The sequence below is a fragment of the Lagopus muta genome, chromosome 8 (assembly GCF_023343835.1).
Source record: "Lagopus muta isolate bLagMut1 chromosome 8, bLagMut1 primary, whole genome shotgun sequence".
In the NCBI taxonomy this organism is placed as follows: Eukaryota; Metazoa; Chordata; class Aves; order Galliformes; family Phasianidae; genus Lagopus; species Lagopus muta.
The window spans coordinates 1,480,104-1,496,898 of NC_064440.1; the positions used below are offsets into that span (position 1 = coordinate 1,480,104).

The 16,795-nt window shown below is 46.2% G+C and overlaps 1 protein-coding gene across 13 annotated transcripts in view; it reads left to right on the forward strand.

Moving 5' to 3' along the window:
- NEB (nebulin) overlaps nucleotides 1-16,795 on the forward strand; it is a 128,280-nt gene that overhangs the window by 34,117 nt on the left and 77,368 nt on the right. For all 13 annotated transcript variants that reach the window (XM_048954057.1, XM_048954044.1, XM_048954046.1 and 10 more), the window contains exons 33-51: nucleotides 7-213; nucleotides 690-794; nucleotides 951-1,058; nucleotides 1,827-2,138; nucleotides 2,341-2,544; nucleotides 2,965-3,069; nucleotides 3,906-4,013; nucleotides 4,369-4,680; nucleotides 5,341-5,544; nucleotides 5,854-5,958; nucleotides 6,059-6,166; nucleotides 7,281-7,592; nucleotides 11,827-12,030; nucleotides 12,341-12,445; nucleotides 12,546-12,653; nucleotides 14,367-14,678; nucleotides 15,351-15,554; nucleotides 15,865-15,969; nucleotides 16,070-16,177. In XM_048954057.1, coding sequence (XP_048810014.1) covers nucleotides 7-213; nucleotides 690-794; nucleotides 951-1,058; nucleotides 1,827-2,138; nucleotides 2,341-2,544; nucleotides 2,965-3,069; nucleotides 3,906-4,013; nucleotides 4,369-4,680; nucleotides 5,341-5,544; nucleotides 5,854-5,958; nucleotides 6,059-6,166; nucleotides 7,281-7,592; nucleotides 11,827-12,030; nucleotides 12,341-12,445; nucleotides 12,546-12,653; nucleotides 14,367-14,678; nucleotides 15,351-15,554; nucleotides 15,865-15,969; nucleotides 16,070-16,177 — 3,336 coding nt within the window. The remainder of the gene's footprint in view (nucleotides 1-6; nucleotides 214-689; nucleotides 795-950; nucleotides 1,059-1,826; nucleotides 2,139-2,340; nucleotides 2,545-2,964; nucleotides 3,070-3,905; nucleotides 4,014-4,368; nucleotides 4,681-5,340; nucleotides 5,545-5,853; nucleotides 5,959-6,058; nucleotides 6,167-7,280; nucleotides 7,593-11,826; nucleotides 12,031-12,340; nucleotides 12,446-12,545; nucleotides 12,654-14,366; nucleotides 14,679-15,350; nucleotides 15,555-15,864; nucleotides 15,970-16,069; nucleotides 16,178-16,795) is intronic.

Consider the following 16,795-nt stretch of genomic DNA (forward strand, 5'->3'; position numbering starts at 1 on the left):
TGGCAGAATGAATACAAACAAGATTACAATGAATGGTTCAAAGGTATTGGTTGGAGTCCTGCTGGTTCTCTGGATGTGGAGAAATCTAAGAAAGCTACAGAAATTGCAAGTGACCGGAAATACCGACAGCATCCCAGCACGTTTTCTTTTACAAAAGACACTGATGCCATGGATATGGTTCTTGCAAAGCACAACGCAGATATAATGAATAAAGTGAGTTTTTATGGGGAATTTTGTCAGACACTTGTATATAACTAATAAACTTTGTATAAATCTCTGTCACTACTTTTACGTAGCAGTGTTACCACAGGGAAAAATGACTATTGCTGAAAGATGGCTCCTTTTTCAAAATTTTTCTGAATTGAAATACTCAGTTACTGCTAAGAGGCATTGATTAAATCAATCTTTTGCTCATTTTTTTCATTGCTACCTCTCCAGCATCTGCTTTTCTCATATTTACATGGCAATTACTGATGTTAAATCTTGGTGGGTAGGCTTCAACGAAAGCAAGACTGGATCCTGATTTGACCGATTCTGGATTGAGTCATCACATAATGAAATAAATTTAAGTTAACATCTTCTGCTTTTTACCCATCTGTAATCAAAGTGTGCAGACAGAAGGGTGAAAACCCTGTAAGAGCTGGCCTTTGTCACCTGTTCTAATAATCTGATGGTCCTTTTTTCAATAGCATGCTTATACTCAGGCCTGGGAAAAGGATAAAACTCAAGTTCACGTGATGCCAGATACACCAGATATCCTACAGGCAAAACAGAACAAGGCGAACTACAGTCAGGTAGAGCTTTTTAATGCTTTCTTTTACATTTCAAACTAATGTTAAATTAGTCTACTTCCAATTTCAAGGTGTTCTTTCATTTCAAAATAAATATCTAAGTAGAAGGTGGCGTATGTATTAATGATGCTTTTTAATCAAATTTGTTCTCAATTTTAGAAACATTACAAGCTCGGCTGGGAGGAAATGATTAAGAAGGGCTATGACCTCACACCTGAAGCCATTTCAGTGAAAGCTGCCAAAGCTTCAAGGGACATTGCAAGCGACGTAAGCAACATTTATTTCTGTTTGAAGTGCACTCTTATGTGGACCCCTCTGTAAAAGAGTGACTTGTAGTTTAAAAAGCAACAACAAAAAAATTGCTGATAAAAACATTTAAAAACATTCCTGGTCCATTTTTGTCAGTGAAGACAACATTTTAAGGAGAGTGATTCTTATATTTTGGTACTTCAAAAAGATTGTGGTCCATCCATGAAGTGGCTGGTCATAGGAAGTTAGGAGCAATTTGAACTGAATTGTCTGCTTCTTTTGGATGTTGTGTCTTCAGTGCATCAGGAAGTTGGTCCCAGTGCCTCTACTTTGAAATCCTCTTTACAACTCAGAAGTAGATATGGTGACACGTCTTGTTGTTATTTTCCGTAACTTGATATTAATATCAACTCCTGTATTTATGGAGGAGGTTTCATCAGTCATTGGACACGTGGTCAATGCTTAAGCTGATTGTTTTATTTATCAAAGTAGTGCAGTGTGACAGCCTTTGGGCTGTGACTATATACATCAGTGGCACAGGAGACTACTGTTAGAGCCATGCACTCTTCCTCTCCAGGGGAGTCAGTTTGTTCCCAGGGAAGACATTCACAGACACAAATGATGCACATGAATTGAGGGGCTGCTGTCTTTACATGAAATGCCATAGCAAGTTGCTTATTTCATTGGTAATGAGGAGCATTGAACTGAGTGAATATATTTGCCTTATACATTTTATCACTGCCTGATTCTTACTGCATTTCAATAATACAATATTTATAATTTTAGTACAAGTACAAAGAAGGTTACCGCAAGCAGCAGGGACATCACATTGGATTCCGGAGCTTACAGGATGATCCGAAGATGATGTGGTCTATGCAAGTAGCTAAAATGCAGAGCGAGAGGGAGTATAAGAAAGATTTTGAAAAGTGGAAGACAAAGTTTAACATGCCTGTGGATATGTTAGGCTTCCTTCTGGCTAAGAAGTGTCAAGAATTGGTTAGTGATGTAGACTACAAACACATGCTACACCGCTGGACTTGTCTACCAGACCAAAATGATGTCACCCAAGCAAAGAGGGTCTACGAACTGCAGAGTGATGTAAGTCTTCTCTGAGTTTGGTTTCTTTATTTTATGTAAAATATTAACTACTTGTTGAAAAGTATCTTTAATAACTCACTCTTGACGGCACTGAAGTTCAAATTGAGGATAATACACCAGTTAGTCTCTTAATATGGTTTAATACATGGGCAATGAAAGATTCTATACTATGGTTTTCATTTATTTATTTATTCCTTACCAGAATCTGTACAAGTCAGATCTGCAGTGGCTCAGAGGCATTGGATGGAGTCCTTTGGGATCTTTGGAGTCTGAAAAGAACAAGAAAGCTTCTGAAATACTAAGTGAAAAGAAGTACCGGCAGCACCCAGATACTATTAAGTTCACAAGTATCCCAGATGCCATGAATATCACCTTAGCAAAATCTAATGCCAAAAATAGAAGTGATGTAAGTTGCTTTGGATCCAGTAAATGAATTAGTATACATTTGTTATAAAGATTGCCCTACCAGAATGCAATTAAAATATACAGGTATTCAGTGTTTGCAGTCTGTGGCTTACTGTTCAATGGTGTCTTATTCAGCAGATTTGTGTCTTTATTATCTAATTTATTCAGAAACAACTGCAAATAGAATCCTTACTGTAGTATGTCGGTTTATTGACATAATGCTGTCTCCTTGACCCTTCATGCATGTAAAAAAGGGAAAAAGGTATTCCAGTAAGAAGTTGATGTACTGTTTTACTTAAATATCTTGCATTGTTAAGTCACTCCTTCATGTTCACACATCACTGATGTGTTATTGTAGAGAAAAGGTAAGCTGAATTCACTGCCATGTGTATGAACCAGTTTTATTCATGTCTCCCTTCAGATACTGTATAGAGAGGCTTGGGACAAGGACAAAACTCAGGTTCATATCATGCCTGATACTCCTGAAATTTTGTTGGCTAAATCAAACTTAATCAACACAAGTGATGTAAGTATGTCTCTATAATGTTTGTTCTATGCAATTTGGATTTTGCCTTTGTGGCTGTGGTTTAAAATGGAGTGGAGCAGTTTCAGCAATCTAACGATTGTTAGCCTACCTGTTGAAATTGTTATGCATTGGGACACTGAGCAAATTGCTGAATTCTAAGGTGGAAGTGAAATTGCTATAAAAGCAAACCAAGAAGATAAGGCAAGTTTGATGCTTTCTCTTTCATCCTTATGGATCGTGTTGACATTATAGTTGTAAGTTCAATAGTTTTTAATAAGACTGTCATTCTTGTCTTGATAGAAGTCTAATTTTATCTTCTTAGAGTTATTTAGTTACTTTACATGAAATTCTTTGTATAGTGGAGCAAATATCAGCTACATGTAAACAGTAAAGAAACATTAGCAGTTGTATCTTAAGAAGTCTGGAAGATAAGTAATTATCGTTGAAATGGAGTGCAGCAGGCCATGGGGCTGTATTATTCACCTCAGTAGAAGACTATTATTTACTCAGACTTATATTTCTAGTACAGATTTGCCCTCAGATGAGTTAATCAGGAAAAAAAAAGTTGGTTTGATGTATTTCATATTATCAGTTACAAAATATACATTGTGTAAGCTATGGAACGAGACCATATTTGAAATCTCATTCTTTGTTTTTAGTAATCAATGGAATAAAAAGGTAGTACTGTGTGGGTTAGATCAGCTTACCTTTTTTCCACATTGGAAAGCACTCCACAGCTTTAATTTTCTTTACTCTAATTACTTTAATTTTAACAATTACTTCAATAATAATTTCAATTATTTTAATAACAATTACTTTAAATTCTTCTCCAACAGAAACATTACAAGTTAGGATATGAAGAGCTGAGGAGGAAAGGCTATGATCTTCCTCCTGATGCCATACCACTCAAGGCGGCGAAGGCATCCAGAGACATCGCCAGTGAAGTAAGAGTCTGAGTGAAAATAGTGGTGTGCCATGGAACTGGTAAAGATTACTGGTGAATGATGACTGATTAAAAGATGGACAGATCTGTGATTTAAGAGACTAAAAGTCTCTTGGTTGAACAGCAATGTCTACTTTTTTGTTATATAAAGTTAATTGCATTGAGTAAAATAATTTATAAGAAAAAATAAAGTCACTATAGAAATTACTGTAAAATGTTCAATAAATAAATACTGTAAATATAGTCAGAATGCATAACACCTTTCAATATATCATTTAATTCAAAAATTAACAACTCTAACAATAGAGAACTTCAAATTACTTCTTGAAAACATTGTGGTTTCTGCATTCATTTAGTATCAGTACAAAACAGCATACCGCAAGCAGCTGGGCCACCACGTTGGAGCGCGCAACATCGAGGACGACCCCAAGATGATGTGGTCGATGCATGTAGCCAAGATCCAGAGTGACAGGGAGTACAAGAAAGCCTTTGAGAAGACCAAGACGCACTTCAGCAGCCCCGTGGACATGCTGGGAATTGTGTTGGCCAAGAAATGCCAGGAGCTGGTCAGCGATGTTGATTACAAGCATCTTCTGCATCGGTGGACCTGTCTGCCGGACCAGAACGATGTCGTGCAAGCCCGGAAAGTGTACGACCTGCAGAGTGATGTGAGTTATGGTGTGGTGGGTGTGTGGGAAGGGGAAGTGGGTGTTGTGTTGTGTGCCGTTGTGGGAGAAGATGGGCAGTTGGGGAATGGTAAGATAGGTGATTGTGTGAGAGGGTGGTGTGGCCGTGGTGCCCGTCTGAGTGTTGCATGGTGTGTCCTGAGGTGGGGAGGAAGATGTTTGTGTGACATCGTTCTTTATGTTAGCAGAAGCGTTGTGCCTTACTGTGAGAGTTTTTGGGGAAGGATGGGTGCTGGTGTCAAAGTTCAGTTTGATATGGGGAGAGCAAAAGAATCAAATTGTTTGCTTTGGGGTGAAATGGCTGGGCAAACACAAGGCATCTGTGCAGATGGGAATGGTTCAAGGAGCATTAGGTGTTGAGAAGTAAGGCTGCTCGTGTGCTGCTGCCAGCCAGCAGTTGGTTAACAGAGCAGATCTTTGTCCCTGTTGCGTGCAGAGGGTTTAGTAGTGAAGATTCTGGAGGACAGTTGGTCGATTACTTGTTGGCTGCTTGTGTTGGTGTAGGCTGCACGTGCCTCCAAAAGCTGGGTGTGAGGGAAGTTGTGCTTAACGGGAGTCATAAGTGCGGTCAGGTTGGGTTGCAGCAGGGAGAGCCATGAAGGATGTTGCTAAGCTGCCCTGTGTCCTGCCGTGCCTTTTCAGATTGTGTACAGGTCTGACCTGCAGTGGCTGAAAGGCATTGGCTGGTCCCCACTTGGTTCCCTGGATGAAGAGAAGAACAAGCGAGCGAGCATGATCCTGAGTGACAAGAAGTACCGGCAGCACCCGGACACCATCAAGTTCACGAGCCTTCCTGACTCCATGCCTATGCTTCTGGCAAAGCACAACTCTGAAATCATGAACCACGTGAGCTGCCTTTGTGTTTGCAAGCTGGAGGCGTTTTGCCTGCCTTTTGTGGGACTCTGAGCTGTTATTTTCTGGAGGGCTGATGCACTGCCCTGTCCTGGGGATCTGTGCTCAGTGTTTTGGATATATTTGTGTTGAGTGCAATTGGAGCAGTGTTTGGTAGCGCTGTGGCAGAGGAAAACGGGTGTAGGATGGGGGTTCTCGGTTCAATGCCATGTGGCTGTGTCTGTAGCAAGAGAGCTGGGTTGTCTTTGCGTTTGTTGCTGTGCTCTTGTGTGTTCTTAGTGCGTGTTGCGCTCATCTTTTCAGCGCTCGTACATCGCAGCCTGGGAGAAAGACAAGACCAGCGTTCACATTATGCCAGATACGCCTGGTATTTTGCTGGCCCAGCAGAACAAAGTGAACTTCAGTGAGGTAGGTGTTTTTCCTGGGGTTTGGTGTGCAGTTGTGGGCGGAGGCGATCCAGGCAGAAGTGCTGTTAGCTTCACGTGGGGAATGCTTGCTTATCTTTCAGAAAATGTACAGGCTGGCAATGGAAGAAGACAAGAAGAAGGGCTATGACCTGCGTGCAGATGCCATTCCCATCAAGTCTGCAAAAGCTTCCAGGGACATTGCCAGTGACGTAAGTGCACAGGAGCCTTGGTGGCACGCTGTCTTGACGCTTTGTCCGTGCTGGTGTCTGAAGAGCAAAGATTGCAGATGCAGATGAATGGTGACAGAAGAGCTCTGAGCTGTCATTGCTGCTCAGTTGGTCTGCAAGGACGTTGGTTGAGGAGGTTCTTCCTGTTGCAGTTTGTGTGGGATGTGTGTGTGCAGTGCAACGAAGGACTTTGTATGCTGTACAGGGAGTGTGTTAGCTGGAACTTGATGAAGTCCGTAATGAAAAGCAGTGTCCTTTGGGGGCTTGTTGCACCTTCAGCTCATGCAGGAGACTTGAGATGGTGTCAGCAGTGCAATTCTGCTGTCCCCTGCTGTCTGCAGCTGCACCACTGTGCTTTGGTTAAGAAAACCCAAAGCGAGCTTTGTGATTCGACAGCAGCATCTATTGTTTGTGTGTGGGCTGAATCAGGTCCAGCCCCAATGAGACTGGCTTGGGTTTGTCTGTCCTTGTGGTTTAGAATATCAGTTTGTGGTGCTGCCATGCATGTACTGAATTTACTGTCATGCGGCTTTTTGTAGTTCTGGTCTGTTCCATTATTCGTGGCAGTTGAATTCAGTCTTTTTTCAGGCTTACTGTGTGTTTCAGAAAGAAGAGGATTAGATAGTGTAGAGCTGTCTGCTGTAACTGCCCAGCTTTAGGCAGTTGTGTAGTTTCAGCTGAGGTCTCCCATTAGGTTGAGTGAGCAGGGCTCCAGCGCTGTGTGCTAGAGAGTTTGGTGCTGCTCCTTTGGGCTGTGTGGGGGAATACCGACAGTGCAGATCAGGATGAAAGCCAGGATGGCTTCTTGATCAGGTTGGAGGGCACTTTGCTGTTTTTCACAAGAACATTGTTCCTGGTTGCAAAGCTAGGTTGGCTGGAATTGCCAACCTCCACGTACCTCCAGCAGTCCAGTGCAGGCCTTGGGAGCGAGGGATGTGTATCCCTTTGTGAGGAAATGTTGTGCTTATGAGCGTAATTACGTGGTGATTTTGTCCACCTTGATTACAGTGTGCTTTTTGCAGGACTTGTTAGAGAACAAGGTCAAAAGGGAAAGATAGTCTGACCTGAAATTGAGTGATCTCCTTTAACCCTGCAGTACAAGTATAAAGAAGGGTACCGCAAGCAGCTGGGCCACCACATTGGAGCGCGCAACATCGAGGACGACCCCAAGATGATGTGGTCGATGCACGTAGCCAAGATCCAGAGTGACAGGGAGTACAAGAAAGCCTTTGAGAAGACCAAGACGCACTTCAGCAGCCCCGTGGACATGCTGGGAATTGTGTTGGCCAAGAAATGCCAGGAGCTGGTCAGCGATGTTGATTACAAGCATCTTCTGCATCGGTGGACCTGTCTGCCGGACCAGAACGATGTCGTGCAAGCCCGGAAAGTGTACGACCTGCAGAGTGATGTGAGTTATGGTGTGGTGGGTGTGTGGGAAGGGGAAGTGGGTGTTGTGTTGTGTGCCGTTGTTGGAGAAGATGGGCAGTTGGGGAAAGGTAAGATAGGTGATTGTGTGAGAGGATGGTGTGGCCGTGGTGCCCGTCTGAGTGTTGCATGGTGTGTCCTGAGGTGGGGAGGAAGATGTTTGTATGGTATCTATTGTGATTCTCACACTTTGCTATCAAAAGTTCATCACACTGCTCTTTCAGTTTTCCCTGTTGTAGCAATTGAGGAAGATATAGTAAGATGGGAATCGTAAGATTAACTATGAATATGGTAATCTCTCACCAATTAGCATAATGTATGCCGAGATATGTTGTTTATTGTATATTGTTATTAGGTCAGAGCTTTGCGGAAATGAAAATAAGCTTAGAATATCTTTTCTCCCATCTACCCTCTTTTTCCTTCTTCCCCAAGTATTGCAGAGGAGTGAGAAATGGCCGTTGCAGTCGATGCATGACACTTCATCTCTGTTGCTTCTCCATTCTCTCTCTGACCCTGCTCCACATGGGGTTCTTCCCATCGGTTGCCCTCTCTCCTGAACTGATCCTGTTTGGGCTTCCCACTTGCTGGAGCAATTCAAGCACTGCTCATACATAGCTCTGTAACACAGTGCCTATCCTTCAGGGACTGTTGCAGCATGGGTCTGCACAGGCATTAGCTTTCCCAGGCCTCCTTCTCCACTGCAGGCCTTTCTCCATGGGCTGCAGCTCTGGTCTTGGGGACCTGCTCTTCCACGAGCTCTCCAAGGGTTGCAGTTTCCTTCAGGCCACGTCAGCCTGCTTCCATAGGCTTCTCCATGAGCTGCATGTGGACATACAGTCCACATCAAGCACTTGGGTTGCAGGGAAGTAGCCTGCTCCACCATGGACCATAATCTGGGCTGCAGGGAACTTGTGAGCACATGCCTGGAGCACCTCCTGCCCTCCCTCTTCACTGCTGCTGGTGTCTGCAGGGTTGTTTCTGTCACATTTTCTCACTCTTTTGTCTGAACAGTTGTAGTGCAGCTGTTTTCTCCTTCCTCCAGTGTTCTCCAAGGGAGGGGCAACCAGTCTTATTCACTAGCTAAGTTCTGAGCAACAGTGGGTTCCTACTGGTGAAAGGTGAAAATGGCTGTTATCTATCATAGGATAGCTTTGGAACTATTCTCACAGAAGCCAAACAGGCATCTGCAGCCATTACCAAAATCATGCCAAATAATATGGTGTTGTAATTTTTGTTCAGAGAAGAGTTGTTGCATACCTTGAGGAGTTTGAAGGAAGGGTTGTTGGAGGCTTCCAAACTTTCTTACAGAGGAAGAGGCAGAGGAGGGCAAAGGAATCAAATTTTCACTTTTGGGTGACCAAAGCTGGGTAACAAGCCATCTGTGCAGATGGGGGTGGTTTAAGGAGCATTAGGTGTTGAGGAGTAAAGATGCTTGTGTGCCTCTGCCATCCAGCAGTTGGCGAATGGAGCAGATCTTTGCCCCTCTTGCCCGCAGAGCATTTTGAAGAGCATATGCTGGAGGAAAACTGGCTATTTGTGGTGATGTAGGCTGCACATGCCCTCCAAAACCTGGTTGTAATGGAAGCTGAGCTTAATAGGAGACACAGATTGCTGTCAGGTTGGGTTCTGCAGGGCAGTCTGTCTTCGCAGGAGGAGGAGGTCAATGAGGCCTTCCACAAGCAACTGGAAGTAGCGTCACGGTCCCAGGCACTGGTGCTTATGGGGGACTTCAATTATCCAGATATTTGCTAGGTAAGCAACATGGCCAGGCACACCCAGTACAGATGGTTCCTGCAATGTGTTGAAGACAACTTTCTGATACAGGTGGTGGAGGAGCTGACAAGGGGAGGGCTGTTGCTGGACCTTATTCTCACTAAGAAGGAAGGGTTTGTCAAGGAAATAAAGGTCGGGAGCAGCTTGGGTTGTAGTGACCACGAGGTAGTGGAATTCAAGATCTTGAGTGGAAGAAGCAAAGCAAAAAGTAGGATTGCTACCCTGAACTTCAGGAAAGCAAACTTTGATCTCTTCCAGGACCTACTTGGAGCTGTCCCCTGGGCTAGGGTGTTAGAAGGTAAGGGGGCCTGTGAGAGCTGGTTGGTATTTAAACAGCTCTTCTTCAGGATCAGTGCTTCCCTGTGAGCAAGAAATCAGGAAAGGGTGGCAGGAGTCCTGTGTGGATGAGCAAGGAGCTTGTGCACAAACTCAGAGGGAAGAAGAAGGTCCACAAAATGTGGAAAAAGGATCTGAGTGCTTGGGAAGAATATAGAAATGTTGTCATGGCCTGCAGGGATGCGATGAGGAAGGCTAAGGCCTGCCTGGAATTGAATCTGGCAAAGGTGATAAAGGATAATAAAAAAGGCTTTTTTAAGTATGTTAACAGTAAAAGGAAGACAAGAGAGAATGTGGCTCCCCTACTAAGTGAGGGGGGTGTTCTGGTAACGGGGGATGCTGAGAAGGCGGAGATACTGAATGCCTTCTTTGCTTCTGTCTTCAGTGCAAAAGCTCTCCCTTGGGAATCCCAGACCCTGGAAGTGAGTGAGAGGCTCTGGGGGATGGAAGACCTCCCTTGAGACAGGGAAGAGGTGGTCTGAGAACTCCTAGGCAACACCAATGTTCATAAGTCCATGGGACCCAATGGGATGCATCCACAGGTGCTGAGGGAGCTGGTGGAGGTGATCGCTGAACTGCTTTCTGTCATCTTTGAGAGGTCTTGGAGGACGGGGGAGGTGCCCGAAGACTGGAGGATAGCCAGTGTCACTCCAGTCTTCAAAAAGGGCAAGAAGGGAGATCCAGGTAATTACAGTCAGCCTCACCTCTGTCCCTGGAAAGGTGATGGAACAGCTTGTGCTGGATGTCATCTCCAGACAACTGGAAGAAGAGGAGGTTATCAGGAGTAGTCAGCACGGGTTCACAAGGGGGAGGTCGTGCTTGACCAACCTGGTAGCCTTCTACAGTGTTGTCACTGGCTGGGTGGAGAGCAGTGGATGTAGTCTACCTTGATTTCAGCAAGGCGTTTGATACTGTCCCCCATGACATCCTTATAACAATGCTGAGGAAGTGTGGGATAGATGAGTGGACAGTGAGGTGGGTTGAGAACTGGCTGACTGGCAGAGCACAGAGGGTCGTTGTTGGTGGTGCAGAGTCTGGTTGGAGGCCTGTAACTAGCGGTGTTCCTCAGGGGTCTGTGCTGGGTCCGGTCTTGTTCAACATCTTCATCAATGACCTTGATGAGGGGATAATGGCCACCCTCAGCAAGTTTGCTGATGATACGAAGTTGGGAGGATTGGCTGACACGCCTGAAGGCTGTGTTGCCATTCAGCAAGACCTGGATAGGCTGGAGAGCTGGGCAGAAAAAAAACGGATGAGGTTTAACAAAAGCAAGTGTAGAGTCTTGCATCTAGGGAGGAATAATTGCATGCACCGGTGCAGGTTGGGGGATGAGCTGCTGGAGGGGAGCTCTGCGGAAAGGGACCTGGGTGTCCTGGTGGACGACAGGTTGGCCATGAGCCAGCAGTGTGCCCTTGTGGCCAAAAAGGCCAATGGCTTACTGGGGTGCATTAAAAAGAGCGTGGCCAGCAGGTCAAAGGAGGTGATCCTCCCCCTCTACTCTGCCCTACTGAGGCCTCATCTGGAGCACTGCGTCCAGTTCTGGGCTCCCCAGTACAAAAAGACAGGGATCTCTTGGAAAGAGTCCAGCAGAGGGCCACGAAGATGGTGAAGGGCCTGGAGCATCTCTGCTATGAGGAAAGGCTGAGTGAACTGGGTCTGTTCAGCCTCGAGAAGAGAAGACTGAGAGGGGACCTGATCCAGGTCTATGAGTATCGAAGGTGTGGGGGGCAGAGTAGTGAGGCTGGACTCATTTCAGCAGTGTGTGGAGACAGGACAAGGGGAAACAGCTAGAAAATGCAGCATAGGAAGTTCTGCACAAATGTGCACAAGAACGTCTCTACAGTGAGGCGACGGAGCACTGGAACAGGCTGCCCAGGGAGGTCATGGAGTCTCCTTCCCTGGAGATGTTCAAGACCTGCCTGGACACCTACTTGTGCTACCTAGTGTAGGGAACCTGCTTTGGCAGGGGGGGAGGGCTCGATGATCTCCGGAGGTCCCTTCCAACCTCTACGATTCTGTGGTTTGCAGGAGCCACCCTTGGTTGGAGGAGTGCTGGTGAGTATTACAGACGTTGCTAAGCTGCCCTGTGTCCTGCCGTGTCTTTTCAGATTGTGTACAGGTCTGACCTGCAGTGGCTGAAAGGCATTGGCTGGTCCCCAGTTGGGTCCCTGGATGAAGAGAAGAACAAGCGAGCGAGCATGATCCTGAGTGACAAGAAGTACCGGCAGCACCCGGACACCATCAAGTTCACGAGCCTTCCTGACTCCATGCCTATGCTTCTGGCAAAGCACAACTCTGAAATCATGAACCACGTGAGCTGCGTTTGTGTTTGCAAGCTGGAGGCGTTTTGCCTGCCTTTTGTGGGACTCTGAGCTGTTATTTTCCGGAGGGCTGATGCACTGCCCTGTCCTGGGGATTAGTGCTCAGTGTTTTGGATCCATTTGTGTTGAGTGCAATTGGAGCAGTGTTTGGTAGCGCTGTGGCAGAGGAAAAGCGGGTGTAGGATGGGGGGTGTTGGTTCAATGCAAGGTGCCTGTGCCTGTAGCAAGAGAGCTGGGTTGTCTTTGCGTTTGTTGCTGTGCTCTTGTGTGTTCTTAATGCGTGTTGCGCTCATCTTTTCAGCGCTCGTACATCGCAGCCTGGGAGAAAGACAAGACCAGCGTTCACATTATGCCAGATACGCCGGGTATTTTGCTGGCCCAGCAGAACAAAGTGAACTTCAGTGAGGTAGGTGTTTTTCCTGGGGTTTGGTGTGCAGTTGTGGGCGGAGGCGATCCAGGCAGAAGTGCTGTTAGCTTCACATGGGGAATGCTTGCTTATCTTTCAGAAAATGTACAGGCTGGCAATGGAAGAAGACAAGAAGAAGGGCTACGACCTGCGTGCAGATGCCATTCCCATCAAGTCTGCAAAAGCTTCCAGGGACATTGCCAGTGACGTAAGTGCACAGGAGCCATGGTGGCACGCCGTCTTGACGCTTTGTGCGTGCTGGTGTCTGAAGAGCAGAGATTGCAGATGCAGATGAATGGTGACAGAAGAGCTCTGAGCTGTCGTTGCTGCTCAGTTGTCTTCAAGGACGTTGGTTGAGGAGGTTCTTCCTGTTGCAGATTGTGTGGGCTGTGTGTGTGCAGTGCAACAAAGGACTTTGTATGCGGTACAGGGAGTGTGTTAGCTGGAACTGGATGAAGTCCGTAATGAAAAGCAGTGTCCTTTGGGGGCTTGTTGCACCTTCAGCTCATGCAGGAGACTTGAGGTGGTGTCAGCAGTGCAATTCTGCTGTCCCCTGCTGTCTGCAGCTGCAGCACTGTGCTTTGGATAAGAAAACCCAAAGCATGCTTTGTGATTCGACAGTAGCATTTGGAGTAATCACTATTGAGCCATCATTACTTTTCCACTGTTCATGGTGCTGATTAGTATTTCTTGGCTTTGTTTACTGCATAGCAATTGAATTTTATCTTTGTGCGGTTTCAGTAGTGGTGTTTCCCTCGAGCTATTCTTCTCTATTGTTCCATTCTGAACCTCAACCTAAAGTACTTTGTTTAACTTTTGGGCTCCCTGCACAACAAATAAGTGCACTTTTAAATCTGGATCCATTAATCCACCACAGAATTTATCTGAGGGCTAGATTACCTTGCTTACAAAGCAGTGCTGAGGTAGATGGGATGATCTGCCCGGATAGAAGGAGTTTCCAGGTCAATTTTATTGTAGGCTATCAGTTTTTATAGGGGGTTATAGGAAACATTGCAAAAGGCAATTTTTACAAGGGTGTGTTGGGATAGGACAAGGGGTAGTGTTTTGAAACTGAAAGAGGCAAGATGCGTTTAGAAATGGTGAAAAATTCCATCCTTACAATGCTAGTGAGAGTCACTCGTATTGGTTGCCCAACAAAGTGGATGCCCCACTTGTGGATATCCTTCACTGTCAAGATGGAATTTGATGCCACCTGGTCTAGTGAAAGATGTTTCTGTGCATTACGATCACAGTGGTCTTCAAGAGTACCTTCCAACCCAAGCTCATCTAGGACTCTTTGACACTTTGATAACTGCATGTAGCCATAAAGGAGCTAAATTTACTCTTCATGCACCATTTTATAGTTTTGGATTGTCCATAATTCAGGGTAGATTAATTCAGTCTTCTTTCAGGTTTACTGTACTTTTCAGGAAGAAGAGGAGGGAAAAGTAAAGAGCTGTCTGCTGTAACTGCCCAAATTTCAGGTTCTTGGTGGCCTACAGCTGAGGTTTTGACCAGGATGGAAGAATAAGATTGGTCCTCAAAATTATCAATAGTGAGCTTGGTACTGCTACCATGGGGTGCAAGGTTGCGTGTACTCAGGGAGGTCTATGATGAATTGCAGGTTGCCTGCTATATCAGTCTGGATGTTTTCTTATAGGAACAGCGTTCCTTGTTCCTAAGTTAGCTTGACTAGAGTTGCTGTGTGGACCTCCATGTACCTCCAGCAGTCCAGTGCAGGCCTGGGGTGCGATGGATCCATAGCCCAGAGTGGGGAAATGTTGCGCTTCAAAGACAGTTTGCACAGTGATTTTTGCCAGCTTTGCTTAGCAGTGTGCTTTATGCAGAAATTATTAGAGAACAAGGTCAAAAGGGAACGGTAGTCTGACCTGGAATTGAGTGATCTCCTTTAACCCTGCAGTACAAGTATAAAGAAGGGTACCGCAAGCAGCTGGGCCACCACATTGGAGCGCGCAACATCGAGGACGACCCCAAGATGATGTGGTCGATGCACGTAGCCAAGATCCAGAGTGACAGGGAGTACAAGAAAGCCTTTGAGAAGACCAAGACACACTTCAGCAGCCCCGTGGACATGCTGGGAATTGTGTTGGCCAAGAAATGCCAGGAGCTGGTCAGCGATGTTGATTACAAGCATCTTCTGCATCGGTGGACCTGTCTGCCGGACCAGAACGATGTCGTGCAAGCCCGGAAAGTGTACGACCTGCAGAGTGATGTGAGTTATGGTGTGGTGGGTGTGTGGGAAGGGGAAGTGGGTGTTGTGCTGTGTGCCGTTGTGGGAGAAGATGGGCAGTTGGGGAAAGGTAAGATATGTGATTGTGTGAGAGGGTGGTGTGGCCGTGGTGCCTGTCTGAGTGTTGCATGGTGTGTCCTGAGGTGGGGAGGAAGATGTTTCTGTGACATCGTTCTTTATGTTAGCAGAAGCGTCGTGCCTTACTGTGAGAGTTTTTGGGGAAGGATGGGTGCTGGTGTCAAAGTTCAGTTTGATATGGGGAGGGCAAAAGAATCAAATTGTTTGCTTTGGGGTGAAATGGCTGGGCAAACACAAGGCATCTGTGCAGATGGGAATGGTTTAAGGAGCATTAGGTGTTGAGGAGTAAAGCTGCTCGTGTGCTGCTGCCAGCCAACAGTTGGTGAACGGAGCAGATCTTTGTCCCTGTTGCGTGCAGAGGGTTTCGTAGTGAAGATTCTGGAGGACAGTTAGTTGATTACTTGCTGGCTGCTTTTGTTGGTGTAGGCTGCACGTGACTCCAAAGCCTGGTTACAATGGAAGCTGAGCTTAATAAGAGACACAGATTGCTGTTGGGTTCTGCAGGGAATCCGTATTAGCAGCCAGCGCCACGAAGGATGTTGCTAAATCGCCCTGTGTCCTGCCGTGTCTTTTCAGATTGTGTACAGGTCTGACCTGCAGTGGCTGAAAGGCATTGGCTGGTCCCCAATTGGGTCCCTGGATGAAGAGAAGAACAAGCGAGCGAGCATGATCCTGAGTGACAAGAAGTACCGGCAGCACCCGGACACCATCAAGTTCACGAGCCTTCCTGACTCCATGCCTATGCTTCTGGCAAAGCACAACTCTGAAATCATGAACCACGTGAGCTGCCTTTGTGTTTGCAAGCTGGAGGTGTTTTGCCTGCCTTTTGTGGGACTCTGATCTGTTATTTTCCGGAGGGCTGATGCACTGCCCTGTCCTGGGGATCTGTGCTCAGTGTTTTGGATATATTTATGTTGAGTGCAATTGGAGCAGTGTTTGGGAGCACTGTGGCAGAGGAAAAGCGGGTGTAGGATGTGGGGTGTTGGTTCAATGCAAGGTGCCTGTGCCTGTAGCAAGAGAGCTGGGTTGTCTTTGCGTTTGTTGCTGTGCTCTTGTGTGTTCTTAGTGCGTGTTGCGCTCATCTTTTCAGCGCTCGTACATCGCAGCCTGGGAGAAAGACAAGACCAGCGTTCACATTATGCCAGATACGCCTGGTATTTTGCTGGCCCAGCAGAACAAAGTGAACTTCAGTGAGGTAGGTGTTTTTCCTGGGGTTTGGTGTGCAGTTGTGGGCGGAGGCGATCCAGGCAGAAGTGCTGTTAGCTTCACGTGGGGAATGCTTGCTTATCTTTCAGAAAATGTACAGGCTGGCAATGGAAGAAGACAAGAAGAAGGGCTATGACCTGCGTGCAGATGCCATTCCCATCAAGTCTGCAAAAGCTTCCAGGGACATTGCCAGTGACGTAAGTGCACAGGAGCCTTGGTGGCACGCCGTCTTGACGCTTTGTCCGTGCTGGTGTCTGAAGAGCAGAGATTGCAGATGAATGGTGACAGAAGAGCTCTGAGCTGTCGTTGCTGCTCAGTTGTCTTCAAGGACATTGGTTGAGGAGGTTCTTCCTGTTGCAGTTTGTGTGGGCTGTGTGTGTGCAGTGCAACGAAGGACTTTGTATGCTGTACAGGGAGTGTGTTAGCTGGAACTGGATGAAGTCCGTAATGAAAAGCAGTGTCCTTTGGGGGCTTGTTGCACCTTCAGCTCATGCAGGAGACTTGAGGTGGTGTCAGCAGTGCAATTCTGCTGTCCCCTGCTGTCTGCAGCTGCACCACTGTGCTTTGGATAAGAAAACCCAAAGCGAGCTTTGTGATTCGACAGCAGCATCTATTGTTTGTGTGTGGGCTGAATCAGGTCCAGCCCCAATGAGACTGGCTTGGGTTTGTCTGTCCTTGTGGTTTAGAATATCAGTTTGTGATGCTGCCATGCATGTACTGAATTTACTGTCATGCAGCTTTTTGTAGTTCTGGTCTGTTCCATTATTCGTGGTGGTTGAATTCAGTCTTTTTTCAGGCTTATTGTACGTTTCAGA